Source organism: Anabrus simplex, chromosome 6 (genome assembly GCF_040414725.1).
Source record: "Anabrus simplex isolate iqAnaSimp1 chromosome 6, ASM4041472v1, whole genome shotgun sequence".
Lineage (NCBI taxonomy): Eukaryota > Metazoa > Arthropoda > Insecta > Orthoptera > Tettigoniidae > Anabrus > Anabrus simplex.
Genome location: NC_090270.1, coordinates 257,606,190 through 257,625,537, shown reverse-complemented (window position 1 = coordinate 257,625,537; position 19,348 = coordinate 257,606,190). Strand labels below are relative to the sequence as shown.

Here is a 19,348-nt window from a genome sequence, read left to right as displayed (position 1 = left end):
TTTTAGTTTTACACATTCTTAAAAATCAGAAGAAATAGGACTGACAAGTTTTAATTGTGTTATAATACCATAAATTTTATATTACATTTATGTACTGTTCATATTTTTTAATTTTTAAGAAGTTATTACTGTGCAACATTAATGCTCATAATTTATATTACATATTTATTTATTTATATGATTAACCATTTGATCAATAAAATCAAAGTTAAATTGTCCACTAATCTCGTCATAACCCAACCATCCTTCAGATCGCAAACACCTTAAAGAAGAACAATATTAATATAGCCTTCAGGACAGTTAATACCAATCGAAACATATTTTTTAACCACAATAATGTCAGTTACAACAGCAATTATTATTCAAGGTCTGGCGTATATACTGGACCTTGACCTTAAGGTTGTCTACAGGCTGAAGATGCCCAAAATAGGGTGAAACTTGTACCTGATAAGTCTTATATAAATTCATGTAGATCTAAACCACATTAATAATGTAGTATGATTGAACAGGTGGTTTCATTCAATTATCCTGGAGATATTTATGCATAAAGCCGGGGTATGTCGAAAATTGTTAGATTATTTGTCGCGCGTGAGTTTTGCTGGTAGCCCTGTTCAAAAGTTGGCAGGTATGCATTAGGTTCAATGTTGATCTCACAACCTTCTCTCTTTACCAACTTGGGCATTCAAATCACCCATAATTATGGTGTTCTCCTCCATTAATTGTTCTTCAAGTTTGGTAAGGAATTCTTCATTCTCATCTTTGAGGTGGATATACTTGAAATAAAGTGTGATGCACGTATCCATCTCGTAATCTCATCTCATCTGGATGATTCTGTCTGAGTTGCCAACTATTACGGATTGTCCGTAATTATTACAGATTTCGACTCACGATTACGGCATTACAGTCTAAGGGGAAAATATTACAGAAAAAGCTACATTATCCCGAAGATAATGTTCTGTAAGGAGAGAAGAAACACTTTCAGTAGCATTACTGCTCAACCTCCTCGTTTCAATGCTTGTGAGTTCGCAACTAAATGTATGCGATCTTCAGTTCCTTTTGCTACCCATGAACGTTATGAAATTCATTGGGATGTCGGAAGATGCAGAGTGGGTCTCGGCCCACAAGTGGCCATGGCTCTACCGTGGCTCTACACCTCTGTATTCGGGTGATGGGAAAGAGCTGGATCTCACAGCTGGTCCCCACCGTCGGTTGTCCTGAGAATGGTTTTCCGTGGTTTTCCCGTTCTCCTGCACTAAGGCGAATGCCGGGACAGTTCCTAGAATAGGCTGCGGCCGCCAACCCCCCAACATTCTCCGAGTATCTCCTTCAACGTAACAAATCTCCCGGCCTGAGAAGCGGCGTTATCGTCCAAGAGGCCTGCCTCCATCTTCAGAGGAGGAATGAAAACATTTTAGTAGTATTCATTGTGAATGAAGGAGCTCTACTCTACTCTTCTTCACCGTATAACCTTAAGGTAATGTTGTATTTGCAGTACAGTATTAACGGCACCTCACAGTAAATATCGCTCAGAAGAAGTTTTCAGTTAGTTAGGAAAATTCAAACCGTATTTAGGCCTACATTTAGCACATCTACACCGGAATCGCTTATGGTGCAGAAGAAGAAGAAAATATCATCACAGGAGGAAGGATGCTTCAAGAAAACCTACACTGAAAAGCAGCTGCTGGGTGCAAAATAAACTACAAATAATGCTTTATTATGGTACTAACGGATAATGTACGAATTCTATTGTGTAATATGATATAGTTTAGAACATATTGCTGTCAGGGTGTGTCATTATCAATTGGGAAAGGAACATGCTTTGGATTTGTTTTGAACTTTTTCAGAGATGATGGGTGGGGGTTAGGATTGAGGGAATTACTGATAAAATAACCCACTTGAAAGGTTGGCACCTCTGTTCTATCATTCATGTAGGTGACATCTGTCTGTGCCTCTAAATCTTTGTGAAGAAGGAGACCATCTCTATTTTTGGATTCACTCATGTTCCCACTCCCGATATAATACACGAAGGCGGATCAATTAGCATCCTACATATCGTCGCTGCCGGGACAAAACCTCCTATGTGAAATAATTTTAGCTTAGAAGTTTGGCTGGTAAGGTTCTGTCATCTAAGGTGCAATATCGTGTGCATATTGTCAAGGCATTCTCGCTCTTCACAATGTATGTGCTGCGGGTCAGTATATCTCCAAAACATATTATCACATAGGAGGTTTTGTCCCGGCAACGACGATATAGTATCTTCAATACGGATCCATAGTGATATTTATCACTTGCAACCACTGCTGTTAGTAAAAATTTTGAGGGTAGGCTCTGCCAGGATGTTGGTGGAGGTGTCTGGAGAAGGGGTTTGCATGCTCGAACGACGGTGGAGAGCTGGGCTGCTTCAGTACACCATGAATGAGCAGGAAGTGCACACATCTGTTGCGCAATGCAACATAAAATTTCTCGCAAAAGAGGGCACCAGAACTTCCGAAATTTTGAGACTGCTCCCTTGACAGTTTGGGGAGGACACACTTTCGCAGGCTCGAGTGTATGAGTGGGCTAAAAAATAATGTGGCCAGGCTGAGTGGCTCAGACAGTTGAGGTGCTGGCCTTCTGACACCAACCTGGCAGGTTCGATCCTGGCTCAGATCAGTGGTATTTGAAGGTGCTCAAATATGCCAACGTCATGTCGGTAGATTTACTGGCACGTAAAAGAACTCCTGCAGGAATGAATTCCGGCACGTCAGCATCCCCAAATACCAAAAAGGTAGTTAGTGGGACATCTAGCCAATATTATTATTATTATTATTATTATTATTTTAAAAAAGAAAGAGAAGCTGTGGAAAATGAACCTGAGTAAAGGAGGCCACGGACAAGCATTACTGCAGACAACATTTCTGCCATTCGTGACTTTATTGGTGAAGATCGGCTAGTAAAAGTTTTGCAAATTGTTTTAGCCATAGGAATAAGTTACAGAAGTGTTCAAACTATCATCTGAGATGAACTCTATTCCAGAAAATTGTCTGCCAGTATGGTCCCTCATCTCCTCGACCAGGAATCAAAAAACTTTACGACAGAAAGTTTGTCAGAGACTCCTGCGTTGCTAGGAGGAAGAAGGAGAGTATTTCTTGCGTCTTATTGTGACTTGTAATGAGACTTGGGTTCATCATTACTTCCCAGAGTCAAAGCAAGCAAGCAAGCATGGAGTGGCGCCGAAGAGACAAAGCAGGTTCCGTTAAGGTCAAAACACACCCATCTGCTGGAAAGGTTCTTGCAACCGTTTTCTGGGATTCCACGGGTGTTTTGCTGGTGGCTTCTCTTCATGAACAAAGGACAATTAATGCTGCCTATTACTGTCACCTTTTGGATAAAGCAAAAGGTGCATATTGCAACAAGCTACGCCACCAACCGATCCGAAACATGTTTGTTCTCCATGACAATGCAAGGCCGCATATTGCTGCTTTAACGCAGGAAAAACGGAGGAAATTCACTGTACACGTCTGGAACACCCTCCGTAAATCCAGATTTATCGCCCTGCGACTACCCTTTGTTTGGGCCACTCAAACTAGACCTAGGAGGACAGCGGTTCGATGATGGTGATGCAAGTGTAGAAGAGTTTGTGCGCAACTGGGTCCGCACACATCCTTCTTCTTTCTATCAGGGCGGCATCTAAAACTTGCCAATCCAATGGCAAAAATGTGTATTGAAGGCAGGACACTGTGTAGAAAAATGATCTCTATATGTGTATTTTTTTTTTGGTTGATACAATCAATTTAAAAAAATAATTCCAGTTTATATTTGATGATCCGCCCTCGTAAATCCAATTTTCAGAGATTTCTTTCCATGACCTTTTCACTTTGTCTGAATCATCCCTGGTATCCTAAGCTTGCACCTGTCCATAAGGCCTAAGAGCTCTTCATATTTGTGAGTGAGACTGAGAATGTTGAGTGTTCCAATTCTGAGCTGTTCCTTGGGTAATGTGTGTATCTTCCTGCACCTCAGATGAGCTGTGGGTCGTTGGCTGTGAGCTGCTTGAAGAGTTTTACAACCTAGGTTTTTTTTTAGTTTTGAAAGCAACATTCATTTGCCTCGGTGCAGTTGGCTTGCTAAACCTAATGCTGCAGAGGGTTTTCTGTCAGGGTAATCTGCCTTAGCCTTTGGGAGTCCCCTGCCGCATCTACACTTCGATGAAATTATGTCATTTCCTGCACAAAGGCTTCATCAGCCCTCCTAAGGAAGAACTCCTTTGCCCTTAGCCATTGGTTTTCCCACAGTTTGTCACGTTTGTCCTGGCTGTCTGAACCTTGTCCAGACAGTTGCAGGTAGTACTATCTATTATCACAGATGGTGTCAGGATTGCTCTTTGCCTGACATAACTAACATTATTTTTCTTATTGTTATTATTAAGGTACCTTTCCACATTTTCTATTTTTGGTTAATTGTATATTGTATATACTGTATTCTATATTTGTTTAATTCTATTAGTAGAAAGGATTGATATTAAATATTTGACTTTTGTTTCAGTTCAACTCAATCCAGGAAGCAAATGCTGCATTAGCCCTGGATGGAATCAACTTTCGTGGTCGTGTCATAAAAGTCAGACCGTGGGCTAGTGGAGGTAAAGTGAAGATTACCTTCACTTTTCTCATTTACATATTGTGTGTTTTCATTTCTGACTTCTGTTATTTTCTCTTCCCAGGAGTGCAGCACGTTGACAAAGTCATCATTACCAATCTTCCCAACCAAGTCAATCGAGTGAGTTTAAGTTTAGTCATAATTGGTATTATGAATGATTTATTTCCGAGTTATTAGTTTTTGTTGCAGAGGAATAAAGATGAACTCTAAGAGTAATGTCATTTCAGGAGATCATAAGAGGAAGTCTTTATGTAAGCAATAGCAAGTGAATGATAATCATCAATGCTTATCCACTGTTAAACTTAATATCAGAGTTTTGTTGATATTGCAAATTATTTAATGAATTTTCTTTTCACATAACTTCTGTGCTTACGCCATTTTAACGTATGCAGTTATCTTCATTTTGGTCTGTATTGATACAATTACAATAATTAGAAATAAGGATTCCACCTAATAAATACATATTTATTACGTGTGACTATTTATATATACAGTCGACTCTCGATAATTTGAAACTCAAGGGACCAGAGAAAAAGTTCAATTTACCGAGAGTTCAAAATAATAGCAGTTCAAGTAACCAAGAGGGAGGGAGGGAAAAATTCAAATAAACAAGAGTTTTACTTATACTTACTCATTTCTTTCACAACATTTGTACAATTATGAAATGTTCATACAGAAATGTTCATTTGAATGTTCATACAGAAATATTCATTTTGAAAAAAAGTCCGTAATTTTCTTTTGAGTGAGCGACTTTCGTCTATCATGGTCCAATGAATTTTCGATCACTTGTGTCCATTCTGAGGGCGTAGGAGCGTAGGGTAGTAAGAGCTGTCTTTGCCTCGCTCAATGTGACTGGAATTGGCGGTTGTTCTTCTTCGTTTTCTTCCTCGTCCTCATCCAGAGAGGCTAAATCCAACAGTTCAGCATCGGTTAGGGCACCGTGGACACCGATGTCATCATCAACTTGAACGTAATCCTCAAACGTTAACTCTCCACAGTTAGGTAGATGTCCCCATCCTGAGTCAAAATTCATAAATTTTGGCGGCTCTGATGACTGTTCTACATTTTCGGTTTGTTCAAACCCGCACTTTTTGAGGCAGTTATAAATGGTGATAGGGTTGACATTTTTTCAGACCTTATCAATCATGATTATAGCGGTCAAAACTGTTATGTTCGCCTTCTCACCTTTTTCGATGCTATCCAGCATAAGAGAAACAATTTCTCTGCGGTAGAGAGTTTTTAAATTTTGAATAATGCCTTGGTCTAATGGTTGCAGTCTTGATGTCGTGTTGGGTGGAAAGAAAATCAATTTTACATGGTCTAATGGTGGTGGGTTATTATGCACGGTGCAGTGGTCCAAAAACAGCAAGATTTTGCGTTTTTCCTTTTTCGTGTCACTGTTAACCGAGGTCAGCCATTCATTAAACAACTATGTCGTCATCCATGCTTTTTTGTTTGACCGATAAGCTGTGGGCAATGATTTTATTCCTTTTGAAGCAGCGTGGTTTGGCAGATTTCCCTATAATGAGTGGTTTCCACTTTTGAGATCTGTCCATGTTACATGCTAGAAGGACAGTTATTCTTTCCTTGCTCAGTTTCCCTCCATGACACTTCTCGTCTTTGAACGTCAGGGTGCGATCAGGAAGACATTTATAAAAAAGCCCGGTTTCGTCTGTGACACTTCTCGTCTTTGAACGTCAGGGTGCGATCAGGAAGACATTTATAAAAAAGCCCGGTTTCGTCTGTGTTGAATATGTTCCTTGGGTCATAGCCATTCAAAAGTTCATTTTGTTCGTCAATCCATTCGGAACAAATGGAACTATCCACGCTGGCGCTCTCTCTGCAGATCTTTTTAAATGTGATGGTGTGTTGGTTTTTGAAATTTGAAAGCCACCCCTCACTTGCTGCAAATCCTTTAATCCTGTGAGACTGCGCAAAAGACTTTTTCCTTCAACATGAAACCGCCCGGGGAAACGTTTTGTCCTCTACACTGACGAATCCACTAACAAGCACTCTTCAAGACGGGGAAATTCACCCTGATGTGACCTTTTTCTACTCGCACTTAAGGCACTTTCGGTGACGCGATCTTTATTTTCCAAAATCATCGACAATGTTGATGGTAAAATACCGAACTGTTTGGCGACATGTTTTTTTAATTGTCCATCCTCCACAGCTTGAATCACACACTTTTTTTCACTTATGGAAAGACACTTATTCTTTCTTGAACTCATTGTGATGCTTAAAAATTACACAAATCGAATGTTAACATACTGTACCACACTTTAACGTTTGAAAGAAGACTCACGACTGCAAACTCACTCATACATCTCGTTATTGATGTAAACAAACGACAGGTCTGTGCACGATAACAATACATACTGTAATCACCGACTTCAAATTATGGAGAGTAGAGAAGCCCGACTTCAAATTACAGAATGCCGGCGAGCATGATGCCATTCCTACAACTTCAAATTACCGAGGGGACCAAATAACATTGATTTTTTTTTTTCAATTTATCGAGTATTTTTCAAGGGACAAGGAGAAAACTTCAAATCATCGAGAGATTCAAATTAACGAGTGTCATATTATCGAGAGTCGACTGTATCACGTTGTGGGACTAGTTTCAATAGTATAGTGATCATCCTAAGCCACTTAGAGCTAAAAACTGACAAAGCATTAGAGTCTGTATATATACATAAAACAGTGACAAAACTTATACATTAAAATTGTGTGATGTGCTCATGAGCTGTGTTATGAAGTTTGATATGTGTTTAAAAAGTAACATTTTTCATTTTGATAATGCTGCCAGTTTTTTCTTCAGAGAGCTTCAATAAAGTTGATTGCCTGTGTTTAAACTTTTAGCTTCCATATTAATATAAGGTGTACTCTTGAAGATTGTTTTTAGGCTGAAGATGCCCTAAATTAAGGGCGAAACATGTCCCATTTAACTGATAGTCTGTTTATGTAACCACTATAAGTAGAAATTAAAGTATTGAACAGGTGGATTAAATAATACATTTATTATATTTGAACTGTAGATTTTCAATACGGACCAAAAATGAGATTTATAACATGTAATACGATTATGTTATCGAGACCAGAACAGATGTTGCACCTTACATACATAAAACTATGGTAGGTTTTGGGATTGCCTATTACTGTTTTGTTCCTAATATAAGACTGGAAATTTCATGTTTTTGTGTTAAAATGTTATAAAAGCTGCAGTATTTTATTTGCGCATCTTATATTTTATAAGTTTGTATCCTTTCGCACTCGTACCAACTTGTACAGCGAGCGGGCTTTCCAGCTGAGCTCAAGGTCGCGAATAATCGTAATTTTGGAAGTGTTAATGATATTTTTTCTCTATTCAATTTGATTGTGATTAGTGACAGGCAGAACTAAATATAATGCATTCGCGAACTTGAAGATTGATACTTTCGTAACCATATTCTCGAGTTCAACTTAACCTTTAAAAGTCGATGTAGGCCTAATTTACGCTGTATAAGATTTCCATAAATGGACTAGGAACAGTATACCGGTAACCAAATTACAATGGAAGATTTTGAAAAAAGGATTTTGCCATCATGCTGGACGCTTTTGTATCTAATGTGATTTAATAGATTAGAGAATGAAAAACTTCTTATGGTCGATTGTTTGGCTTGGCGTTACGGGTATTGGATTATTCGAAGTGTTTGGCTGATCAAAGTTGCTGAACTGAAAGAAGTTTTCAAAGGAATCTGACAAAGTTTTCAGAGGAAACTGACAAAGTTTCCCCAGTACAACTGAACGTAAAGTTTAGAGATTTTTAAGTTGTGTACCGGTAATAAACGTTTGAAGCCAGCCCTGCAGTCTCACTTGCCTGCCTCTCACCTGGGGGGCCCAGGTTCAGTCATTCTACAATTACGGTACCTTTAATTGAGGAGCTATTTAATGGTGATATGCCGACCCCAGTCTAGAGAGCCAGGAATAACGGCCGAGAGGATTCGTCACACTGACAATGCGTCACCTCATAATCTGCAGGCCTTCCGACCGAGAGCGGTCGTTTGGTATGGCCCATTGGGGTTGTAGTTTGGTTTGGTTTAGGGGCGTTTGTAAGATTATAAGTATACATATTTCATTTTGTGATGTTTAGCCAAATTGTTGATGGTTCATTCGTTCCCAGATTTTCAGTTTTTCCGTGTTGTACCTTTTTTTTTTTTTTTTTTTCCCCCGTGGTCCCTCCAAAAATGGAGAATTGAGGTTCCACTGTATTCAAAGGAGTGGATAGGGAACAAGCACTGACTTGTCGTAGGAAGCAGGCAATGTAAACAAAGGAGTAGATAGGGAGAGGAGGGGGATGAAGGAGAGGAGGTGTGTCTAAGATGGGGCTAAAGGATGCGGAAAGAAAGACTGCTGCTGGGAGGGAAATTTAAAGAGATTATAAACGTGTACAGAATAAATAGCGATTTAAATGACGTGAACAATCCTTTTATTGACACTCACCATTGTAGCAGGAGGTATCTGTCACTAGTACCGGTTTCGGCCCTTAACGGCCATCATCAGCTAGTACATGATTAGTTTCCAGCCATTAGACAAAATCACAAGTTGTTATTGTGTTAGACATCCGGATGTCTAATAGGGGATGGAAATGCAGTATACAGTAGTATGAAGTTAAAATATTTGTTGTCAACGGTAAAAAGTTACTATAAGTTAGAACATGAGTATACAGAACACATTAAAACATATGGGTCACAATATAAAACACTTAAAAAGTGTTAACACATTAAAATGCTTATTAAAAGTTCATGTTGCTTACATTCCATTCTTCTATCTTCTATGTGGTTCCTTTGCTTCTATGTCATGTTGGTTTAGCTGTGTGAGGTAATCTTCGAGAATGTTCTGAGGCTGATATGTGTCATGTTAGCATGAACCTTCGTCATGAAAAAATTTTGTGTTATATAATCCAACTGTGATGTACTCCAGTAAATTTTAATATAATAAACTGCAGGTCTTGAGTTTGAATTTAGAAGCTGTTGGTGGCAACACCTCTCTTGTCTATGTTCGTTTGTGGTGTAGTCTGTAAAGATAAGCTAATGTAAGTATACTGTATGTATGAAGGAATGCCTGGTGTGTATATGGAAAGAGTACTTACTATTGTTGTTGTGGAGGTCTTGTACCAATATGTCTGAAGGCTTGCTGTGTTCTACTACGAGTGCGTCTGGGGCTCATGTTAGCTGTGGAGGGGTAAGTAGGGGGAGGGGAAGAAGGAGTGACTATTGGGGAAGTAGGGGCGGGGTCAGGCTTGTGATTCGTTGGTTTGTTAGAGCATGTGTTTACGATTTTGAGGTAATCATTCTTTAATGCTGGAATGGTTTTATAAAAAATGATGCTGGTTTTCTCTGTAATATCGTTAATGTTATGATTAGGATTAGCTTATTGGTCCAAAGAAATATAGAAATCTTCGGTTATGTTGAGCAGGGGGCCCTTAGAGTTTGTTTAGTATCGTCATATCATTATTGATGTCTGTGAAGCTATGCTTAGATTCTTCTACATGTTGGCCTATTGATGAGAAATGGTTATGTTCTACTGCATTTGTATGTTCATTATAGCGAATGGTGAAGTTTCTGCCTGTACGTCCAATATAACTTGTGTCACAGTTGTTACATTTGATACGGTAGACACCTGATTGGTTCTATTTGTTATTATTATTGACTCTTTTAGTGTTATGTATAATGTTGGTGCTGTTGAGTGTGGTTTTGAATGCTATTTTCATGTTGTGCTTCTTGAAAATATTAGTTATGGTATATCTATGGGTGTTGTTAAAGGTAAATAGAGCGTAATCTTTTTTTGGGTTTGGCTGTTTTAGTTAATTTAGTTTTAGGTTGGGATTTTATTTTGTGAATGATTTTGTTGACCATTTCTTTGCTATATCTGTTATGTTTAGCTATGTCATGGATTAATTTCAATTCATTATTTTGGTCTTCTACTGTCATTGGGATGTTGAAAGCTCTATGTATCATACTATAATAGGCTGTTCTTTTGTGTGTATTGGGATTTATGGAGTCATTTTTTATGGTATTTAAGGTGTGTGTGGGTTTCCTGTAGATCTTGTAAGATAAGTGGTTGTTGTGTCTGGTTATTGTCAAGTCTAAGTAATTTAGTGTACGGTTATTTTCGGTTTCTGTAGTGAACTTAATTTGGGGGTCTAAAGTTTTAAGTTTATCTAGTATAGTTTGTGCGTCAGTGGATCTATTATCATTTAATTAATGCAGAAGTTGCAAATATTTCTGCTATAAGTAAGGCATTGTTTTCTAGCCTTAGATTTTTCATTAACAAGTTTCCGAACATTTTGACTAGTGAAACTGATATTCTGCACTCCCAGTTCTGTAACTTTCAGCTCAAAGAAACAGACCTGGCAAAAGGAAGAATTGATGTTCAGTGGGCATTGGTAGGTCAGATGAAATCAGCTGATGGTGTACTTTAATATGACAGACTCTCTAAGATGATGCTTGCTATTTTATCAATTACACATAGCATGCAATTTAGTTCCAAGTTTCTGAAGAGGGCTAAGTCAGTTACTGGTGTGTTGAACAACAATTAGTTGTAATGTGATCACCATGTTGAAGGATGAGAATTCACATGTTCCTACAGTTCAGGTATGTCCAGTATTTAGTATTCACATTTAAATGATGAAATATATATATATATATTGCGCCGTTCCCGCGTCCAAGTCGAGTCGCGCGAGATCCAAGCTAGCTCGAATAGGATATCAAGTTCTCAGTACATCAGATTTATGGGCTATGGGTCCCGCACCGAGAAAAAAAGGATCACCGGGCTATACTAACAGATAAGCCTAACCTACGAAGTGGATGTGTTCTGCACGTAATCCGGTTAGTTTCTGCATAACTCACAATAATACATAAGTAATCATCACTTACAATTAAATGCTTATTCTAAGAAGTCATTAAGAGAATAATTAAGTTTCACAAGATGATATTTATTTGAAAATAAAGTAGAATCTGAGAAAAAATAGTTTGTATATTATGAATTATGCATTGTAAAGATAAATAATAGGCAATTAACTCTATATCTCATCAATTGTCTGTCTGTTAGGTCATCAGCCCAGAGGCTGGTTGGATCCTCAAATAGCACCACCAAAGGTTATGTGGTTATAAGGAAACCCCAAAAACCAATGGCAGCACCAAAATGAGGCGTACTAGGCAAGATGAGGAGTGAGATAGTTTGCCATTGCTTTCCTCAATGGGTCAGAAAGTACTATTGCAGCACGACTGACCCTATGAGCAGCACCTTTCATAACACTCAGATGCACTAGTCATGCTCTGAATGTCATTACTCAGCACTACCCATACCTCAGCAACTTCCATATTGTCACAGTCATGGATATTGACTGGGACTTCAGTGGAAGCTACACTTTACTCTGGCCTGTGCCAAGAGATGGATGCAAAAGTACTGTATCCATCAGGAAATTATAGCAATTTGTTACGGAGTTTTCCGTGGTAGGTAGAGGTGAAAGAAGGTGCGGGTGTGAATAGGTCTCCAGCTACGAAAGCAAAATTAATTTAAAATTTAACAAGTTTATATTTTCTTTTTTAAAACAAAGAAATAACAAGCATGGCAGTTTAACAAATCGGGGGAGGTTTCACAGAAATGCTTACATATAAAATAAAATAGAAGGAGCAGAATGCCTTAAGAGTGGAACTCAAAAAAAATATAACCTTCATATTCCTATCAAATTATATGAAGCAAGTTGACACAAAATTTACACCGGTTTCACCTGGGACAGGTGAACCCTAAATATCCTCTCGGTGGCTGGATTGCTTACTAACAATGTAACCGGCGTAAGAAAATCGAGAATGATGCATGGCCCATGAAATCTGGGGGCAAGCTTGCCCGCGGGAACAAAATTCTTGACCATCACCTGGTCACCTACCTTCAAAGTGGTGGGTCTCCGTCCACGATCATACTTTTCCCTAACCTTTTCATGAGATACCTTAAGATTGGCTTTAGCCTTCTTCCAAAGATCTTTAATATTATCCGGATCTATTGTCTCGGGTAGAATGTCACTCAGAGACCAAAGGTTAGAGAGCGGCGTGTTGGGAACAAACTTGAACATCAAGGAAGCTGGAGTGAACTTATGAGATTCATGAACCGCCGAATTCAAAGCAAAAGCTAACCAATGCAGGGACGTGTCCCACCTGGAATGATCTTCATAATGATAGGCAATAAGTGCGGACCTGAGATTACGATTAACCCGTTCAGCCAGAGATGGTTGAGGGTAATAAGCAGAAGTAGTTACATGAGAGATGGATAAGTCAAAACAGAATTTACGAAATAAGTTAGATGTAAAAGCCTTAGCATTATCAGATACAATATATTGGCACGGACCAAAAGAAGCAAAAATAGAATTTAAGCAAGTAATGGTAGACTGAGCGGTAGCCAGCTTAGTCGGAAATAACCAAGAAAATCTGGTAAAACCATCTACGCACACAAGGATGAACTTGTTGGCATTACCCTTTGACTGGGGGAATGGTCCTACATAATCAATATACAGGCGTTCCATGGGGCGCGACGCTTGCTGAGAAGACAAGAGGCCTACCTTGGTGGACATGGTCGGTTTACTAAGCAAACAGGATTTACAAGCCTTTACTAGTTCACGGATTTCACCGTCCATACCTTTCCAGATGAACATTTCACGAATCTTTTCACGAGTTTTAAAGATACCAAGATGCCCTCCTAATGGGGTCTCATGATAATACTTGAAGATCATAGGTACAAGAACCGCTGGAACAACAACTTTCATCATCTTATCATGCCTCGAAGGGCAACATAGAACACCATTCCTCAGAACATAAGGGACAACATGTTCCCCAGAAGAAAGGGTTTCCATTATCGGAGCCAGCGTCGGATCTTCACGTTGGTATTTCTCGATATCCCTAAAGAGCATGGGAACATCTGTTAGGATGGCATTAACCTTAGATAGTATGGACTCGGAAGGTGATGAACTGTCGACCGGTTCGTGGGTCTCGACGTCGTTAGAAAACATACGGCTGAGTCCTTCAGCAACAACATTTTCGGTACCTCTGATATGTCTAACATCAAACTGGAAGGCAGAAATACGGATGGCCCAGCGGGCTATACGACCAGTACGACGCGGCCTACCTAAGACCCAGCTTAAGGCTTGATTATCTGTCTCCAGGTCGAATTTGACATGTTCCAGATAGAGACGGAACTTCTCTAAGGCGAATAAGACTGCCAAACCTTCGAGCTCATATATGGAATACTTGGCTTCTTGAGCCGACAAGGTCCTAGATGCATAGGCGATGGGTCGCCTCCCTAGTTCAGTCTCTTGAAGAAGGACTGCCGCTACTGCTGACGACGACGCGTCGGTTTGGACGATGAATTTCTTCGAGAAATCAGGCATAGCAAGTACAGGGGCATTACAAAGAGCTAATTTAAGGTCTTCAAAAGCGGCTTGTTGAGAAGGTCCCCACTCGAATTTGATGCCTTTCCTACGAAGAAGGTTTAAGGGCGCCGCTCTATTAGCGAAGTTAGGAATAAACTTCCTGAAGAAATTCACCATACCAATGAACCTGGCGATACCTTCAATGTCCTTGGGAGGTTTAAAATCACGGATGGCCTGTGTTCTAGAATGATCGACTGCTACGCCATCCGGTGACACAATATGCCCTAGGAAAGACATAGAGGGCTTAGCAAAGGCAACCTTGGACAACTTAACAGTTAACCCAGCCTTACGAAGGCGATCGAGAACTTCTCGCAGATGATCTAGATGTTCTTCAAAAGTCTCTGAAAATACGACGACATCGTCCAAGTAGTGATATAAGTACTCAAATTTGATGTCGGAGAAGACCCTATCTAGGAGCCTAGTGAGTACAGCTGCTCCCGTGGGGAGCCCGAAAGGCACGCGGTTGTATTCGTATAAATTCCAGTCCGTGGCAAACGCTGTAAGATGTTTAGACTCTTCGGCAAGGGGAATTTGATTATAGGCCTGATTCAAGTCCAAGATAGTAAAGAACTTGGCCTTACGAAACCATGAAAAACAAGAATGAAGGTCGGGAAGGGGCACAGATTGTAACACCACCTTCCGATTGAGAGCCCTGTAATCAATGACAGGCCTGAAGCCTCCTTGGGGTTTCGGGACTAGAAAAATAGGCGAAGAATACGCTGACTTAGAGGGCCTAATAATACTGTCCTTCAACATCTGATCGATGATTTCTTTTAGAGCCTTCATTTTAGGTGGAGATAGCCTATAAGGTGGAAAACGGACAGGAATCGAATCGGTGACCTCAATTTTGTATTCAATAAGGTCAGTAACACCAAGAGTATCAGAGAACACCTCGGGAAACGACTGACACAATTTGCGAATACTATCAGCCTGCTCCTCAGGTAGATGTCTAAGGTCTAACAACATCTCATCCTGGGTAGGCGAAATAGAAGAACATGTTGCAGAATTACACTTTAATAGAGGGATATTACAATTAGAGGCAAATTTGAAAGTGCAAGACCTACTCTGAAGATCGAGCACAAGACCAGTGTGAGAAATAAAGTCCGCTCCCAATATAATGGGGCAAGACAAATGCTTGGCCACAAACAATTTAACTTTCCATGTGAATTGAAAAATACGAATTTTGACATATAAGGAACCGAGAATTTCTAATGGAGAGGAATTAGCCGAAACGTATTGGATCGCCGACAAACAATAGTTAGGAAGCTTACAAACAGATTTCAATTTTGAATACCAATCAGCCGAAATAATAGAACAAACACTACCTGAATCTAAGAGAGCTGTTATAGGCTCGTTATTTAACTCAATTTTGAGAAAGGGGACCGGTGCGGGGGAATCCGCCGCAATCCTAAGACACTCTTTGGGACCTTCAAAAGATGAATTTAAAAATTGCTCGTTCCCTGAATTTACAACCTGTTTACCCGGGGCTGAGTCTCGGGAAGATGGATTAGTCGACTCAGCCGAAGCCACTAGTCACTTTTTATTATTGGCATAGGTGGAATTTGCACCAGAAGTTGAGCAGGAGGGGGTGCTATTCGAATTGGGACAATTCTTGGCGATATGTGAGAAAGCCTCACATTTAAAACAGCCTTGTGATGACCCAGCTCCATTCCTTGTCCCACTTGACTTGATCAGTGGACACTTGTTGCGCAGATGGTCAGGCGACCCGCAAGCATAACATTTACGGGGATTGACTGGTCGGCGAGGTGGAGGCCGAGTATTACTAAAGGAAGGCGGGGGTTCTTTCGCGACACGCAAAGAATCGGCGTATCTAACTCCTTCCACTGAGACGGCCAATGCTTCAAGTTCAGAGAAAGTTTGCGGACACGCCGCGAAACACAAATATGACCTGTAGGGTGGTGAAATCCCTTCCACAATAGCTTGTACAATCTGATCCTCAGGGAAATGAAGAGCAAACACCCTAGTATAAAACTTAATGTCCTGTATGAAATCAGCCAAGTTTTCATCCAAGCGTTGTACACGGTAATAGTACTTCTGAATAAGGGAGGACCTGGCCCTAGCCGGGATGAAGTTAGCTAGCAAATGGGCATGGAAATCCTCAATAGATGATTGCTCGGCAGTGGCTCTTACGATTTTATCTGAGAGAATACCAATAGCATACGGATAGATAATTTGCAAAATTTGACATGGAGAAAGAGAAAACACAAGGGCATGATCCTGAAATTCAACTAGAAATCTTAAAAAAGAAATTACATCACTGGTGGTATTAACGGAAAACTTAGAGATACCTCTGAGCAACATTGCCAATGGATGAGGCAAGCTGCTAAACCCGGGTGACATAGTAGGTAAAGGTTTCAATGGCAAGGAATTTAATTCAGAACGGATGTTACTCAATGATGCACGACGTTCAGATTCGTTGTCCAATGGGGCAGGGATAGTTTGAGCAGCAACGGTTATCCTATTAACTTCTCCCTTGGGAGGCGCTTCCTCACTACCTGCATTCACTGTGGTGGGTAGATCGCTTTTGGGAGGAACCTTCCCTGTTAACAATTGAGTGACCTTGCTAGATAATTCAGACATATTTTCTAGCAACGTACTAGCTTCCTTCTTCTGAACGTCATTCAACTTTAGAGACAACAGATCGTTAACCCTATTCGAAAAATGATATAGCCTAGCTTGCACACGCTTAATTTGATTAGGAGAAGGATCATTTTCATCAAAAAAACTAACTACAGAAGCTAGCCCAGTAATATTCTCCGTGATCGTGGAAAGAGAGTCGTCAATTTCTTTTTCTCCCAAATTGGGGATGGAAATGGGCAAATCTAGGGACTCTCTAAGCTTGTTTGTGTCTACTGCAACCGTGCCTCCAGATCGTACATTTCTAATAGTCAATTCATAGATCAACTCCTCCTTGCGCAAATAGTTAAGATGGAGAACATCGCGAGGGCCGGGCATGGTGACAGAACAATTTTGAAAAACTCAAAAAATTCCAGCAACTGGGAAAATAGTTAGAGTTCGGAACAAACAATGTTTAGCCGTCAAAAGGGGCTAAATTGAGACCCATTCAACCACGCTCTGCTACCACTTGTTACGGAGTTTTCCGTGGTAGGTAGAGGTGAAAGAAGGTGCGGGTGTGAATAGGTCTCCAGCTACGAAAGCAAAATTAATTTAAAATTTAACAAGGTTATATTTTCTTTTTTAAAACAAAGAAATAACAAGCATGGCAGGTACGAAGTAGCAAATCAAAAAGGGTAGTTACAATATTTACAGGAATTGGGCTTCGCGCCCTGATTTTACACTGCTTGGGCGATCAGCTCAGTTTTACCCCAAACACGAGTTTTAACAGAGGGGCAGAAAACCCCATTCATACCTAGGAGCCCTTGCTCCAAATTACACAGAAAAGCCTCCACGAGGCATACAACACTCAATTTTCAAAAGAGCCACTCGCTCTCAAAATTTAAGCCTCTCCCAGGCCACACCAAACTCCACCTTCAAGTTGTCCTCACTGGACATAGACACAGGGGTAAAATACCCAACCTACTGAGGTCTATTAAATAAAAATGGGCAATTACATGACCTCTAAAATAACAATTTGAGAGGAGGCGATCTTGCACTCCTAATACACTTGTTTTTAAAAACCTAATCTGGCTCTAGGCCACTAATGCAAGGGCTAATCCCATACTACCGAGGTGACTTTAGAAAAGAGCAATTTGTTTTACATTAACGAAGAATAGGTTGAGAAAATAAGTTCACCTCAAGACAATGTGAGTGGGAGCTCGAGAGGGTTAGCACTCTCTATCCCAATATGCAGCTTAAAAGAGAATAGAAGAAAAGATCGTTCATTTTAGGAAAAGGTTACATGGAGGAACGCTTCGCACCCGCCCCGAGAGTTAAACTGCTGAGCTAGCAAAGAAAGAATTTATTAATCGGCCATTACCTTATTGATGACCGCTGCCGAGGAAAGAGGCGCTTCCCGCCTCCTGCTATGTACTTTATACACTGAAAGATGGAACAGAAGTGGCCCGGAGACCCTAAAATCAGCAGTTTAAATACTCTCGCAGAAGGTTCTAGGCGTTAGGGGAATGAAAACACCCTCCCGCGATGATTTTATTGGTAGATCAATAAACCCCCTACACAATACTAAGAAGAAACACATAATTGGTGGAAAATTAATTCAAGAAATTCGGGATAGGCTAGATTTAAAACAAGGGGAAAGAAGGGGTAAATATTGCCAACTTAAACAAAGACTGAAAAAAATTTAGCAAAGAACAAACATTTGAAATAAAAATTTCTCCAACAAAATAGTTCTTTGACTCCGCACTAGGTTGCACTATTGTTGATCTTCAGTAGTGTCCTCTAGAAGAGAAAGTTCACACTTCTTACTTCAAGCGAAACAAAACCACATCAAAAATGACACAGTTCAAAAACTCAAAATTTTCCACGTGGTGACATCTTCTGAGAAAGTAGAGAATTAATAGCGTAGATAAAGTTCAGACTTCCTCCAGCAGAGGAGTTTCAACTGGCGCAAATTTTAAATTAGCGGAGTGGAGGTGTACCGCCCGGTACACAATTAATCTTTAAAATGTCTTAAAATCAGAGGCCTCCAACTGAATATAAGAAAAATAAATGTAATTACAGTATTTACAGTATCGATTAAGAAGTATAAAATGTGTCTGATGCAGATTCACTGAGCTAAATGAGTTGAAAATGAAATTAAAATCACATCTTTCACCTTATATCAAGCATTTCATGAAATTGTTCCTGAAAATCTTACTTGCTTTCGTTCAAATATTCATTAATCACATCAAGGTGCGATAGATTCACTTGACTGTAATTGTTCATACTCAGTTATCGACAATAACCTTGCTGTGAAGAAATATTTTCTCGATTATAATAAATAATTCAAATATTTAACATGGTTCACATGTATCACACCTTTCCATCATTTCAAAACTCTTGCTATAACGTTTCATATGGAGAGAAAGATAATTCATTAAGTCATTATTACCTTAACAATAACATGACTGAAATATCATGACCAATATTTACTCAAATTGTTCACTTGAGGTAACTATTAATCTTAAAAATTAGTTTAAGTGCTTATATAGTGATTATATATGTTGTGTTACTGTGCTATCGTCCATATTTGACAATCATTCAACTAGATTATGCTTGATATCAGGTGATCTAGCTTGTAAGAAGACCCTATCAATTACTAATAGCCTTCAG

At 39.7% G+C, this 19,348-nt stretch overlaps 1 protein-coding gene across 1 annotated transcript in view; it reads left to right on the top strand.

Moving 5' to 3' along the window:
- Window positions 1-19,348, top strand: part of LOC136876416 (uncharacterized) — a 574,260-nt gene that overhangs the window by 310,550 nt on the left and 244,362 nt on the right. Inside the window, exons 15-16 of the mRNA XM_067150371.2 lie at window positions 4,525-4,618; window positions 4,700-4,755. Coding sequence (XP_067006472.2) covers window positions 4,525-4,618; window positions 4,700-4,755 — 150 coding nt within the window. The remainder of the gene's footprint in view (window positions 1-4,524; window positions 4,619-4,699; window positions 4,756-19,348) is intronic.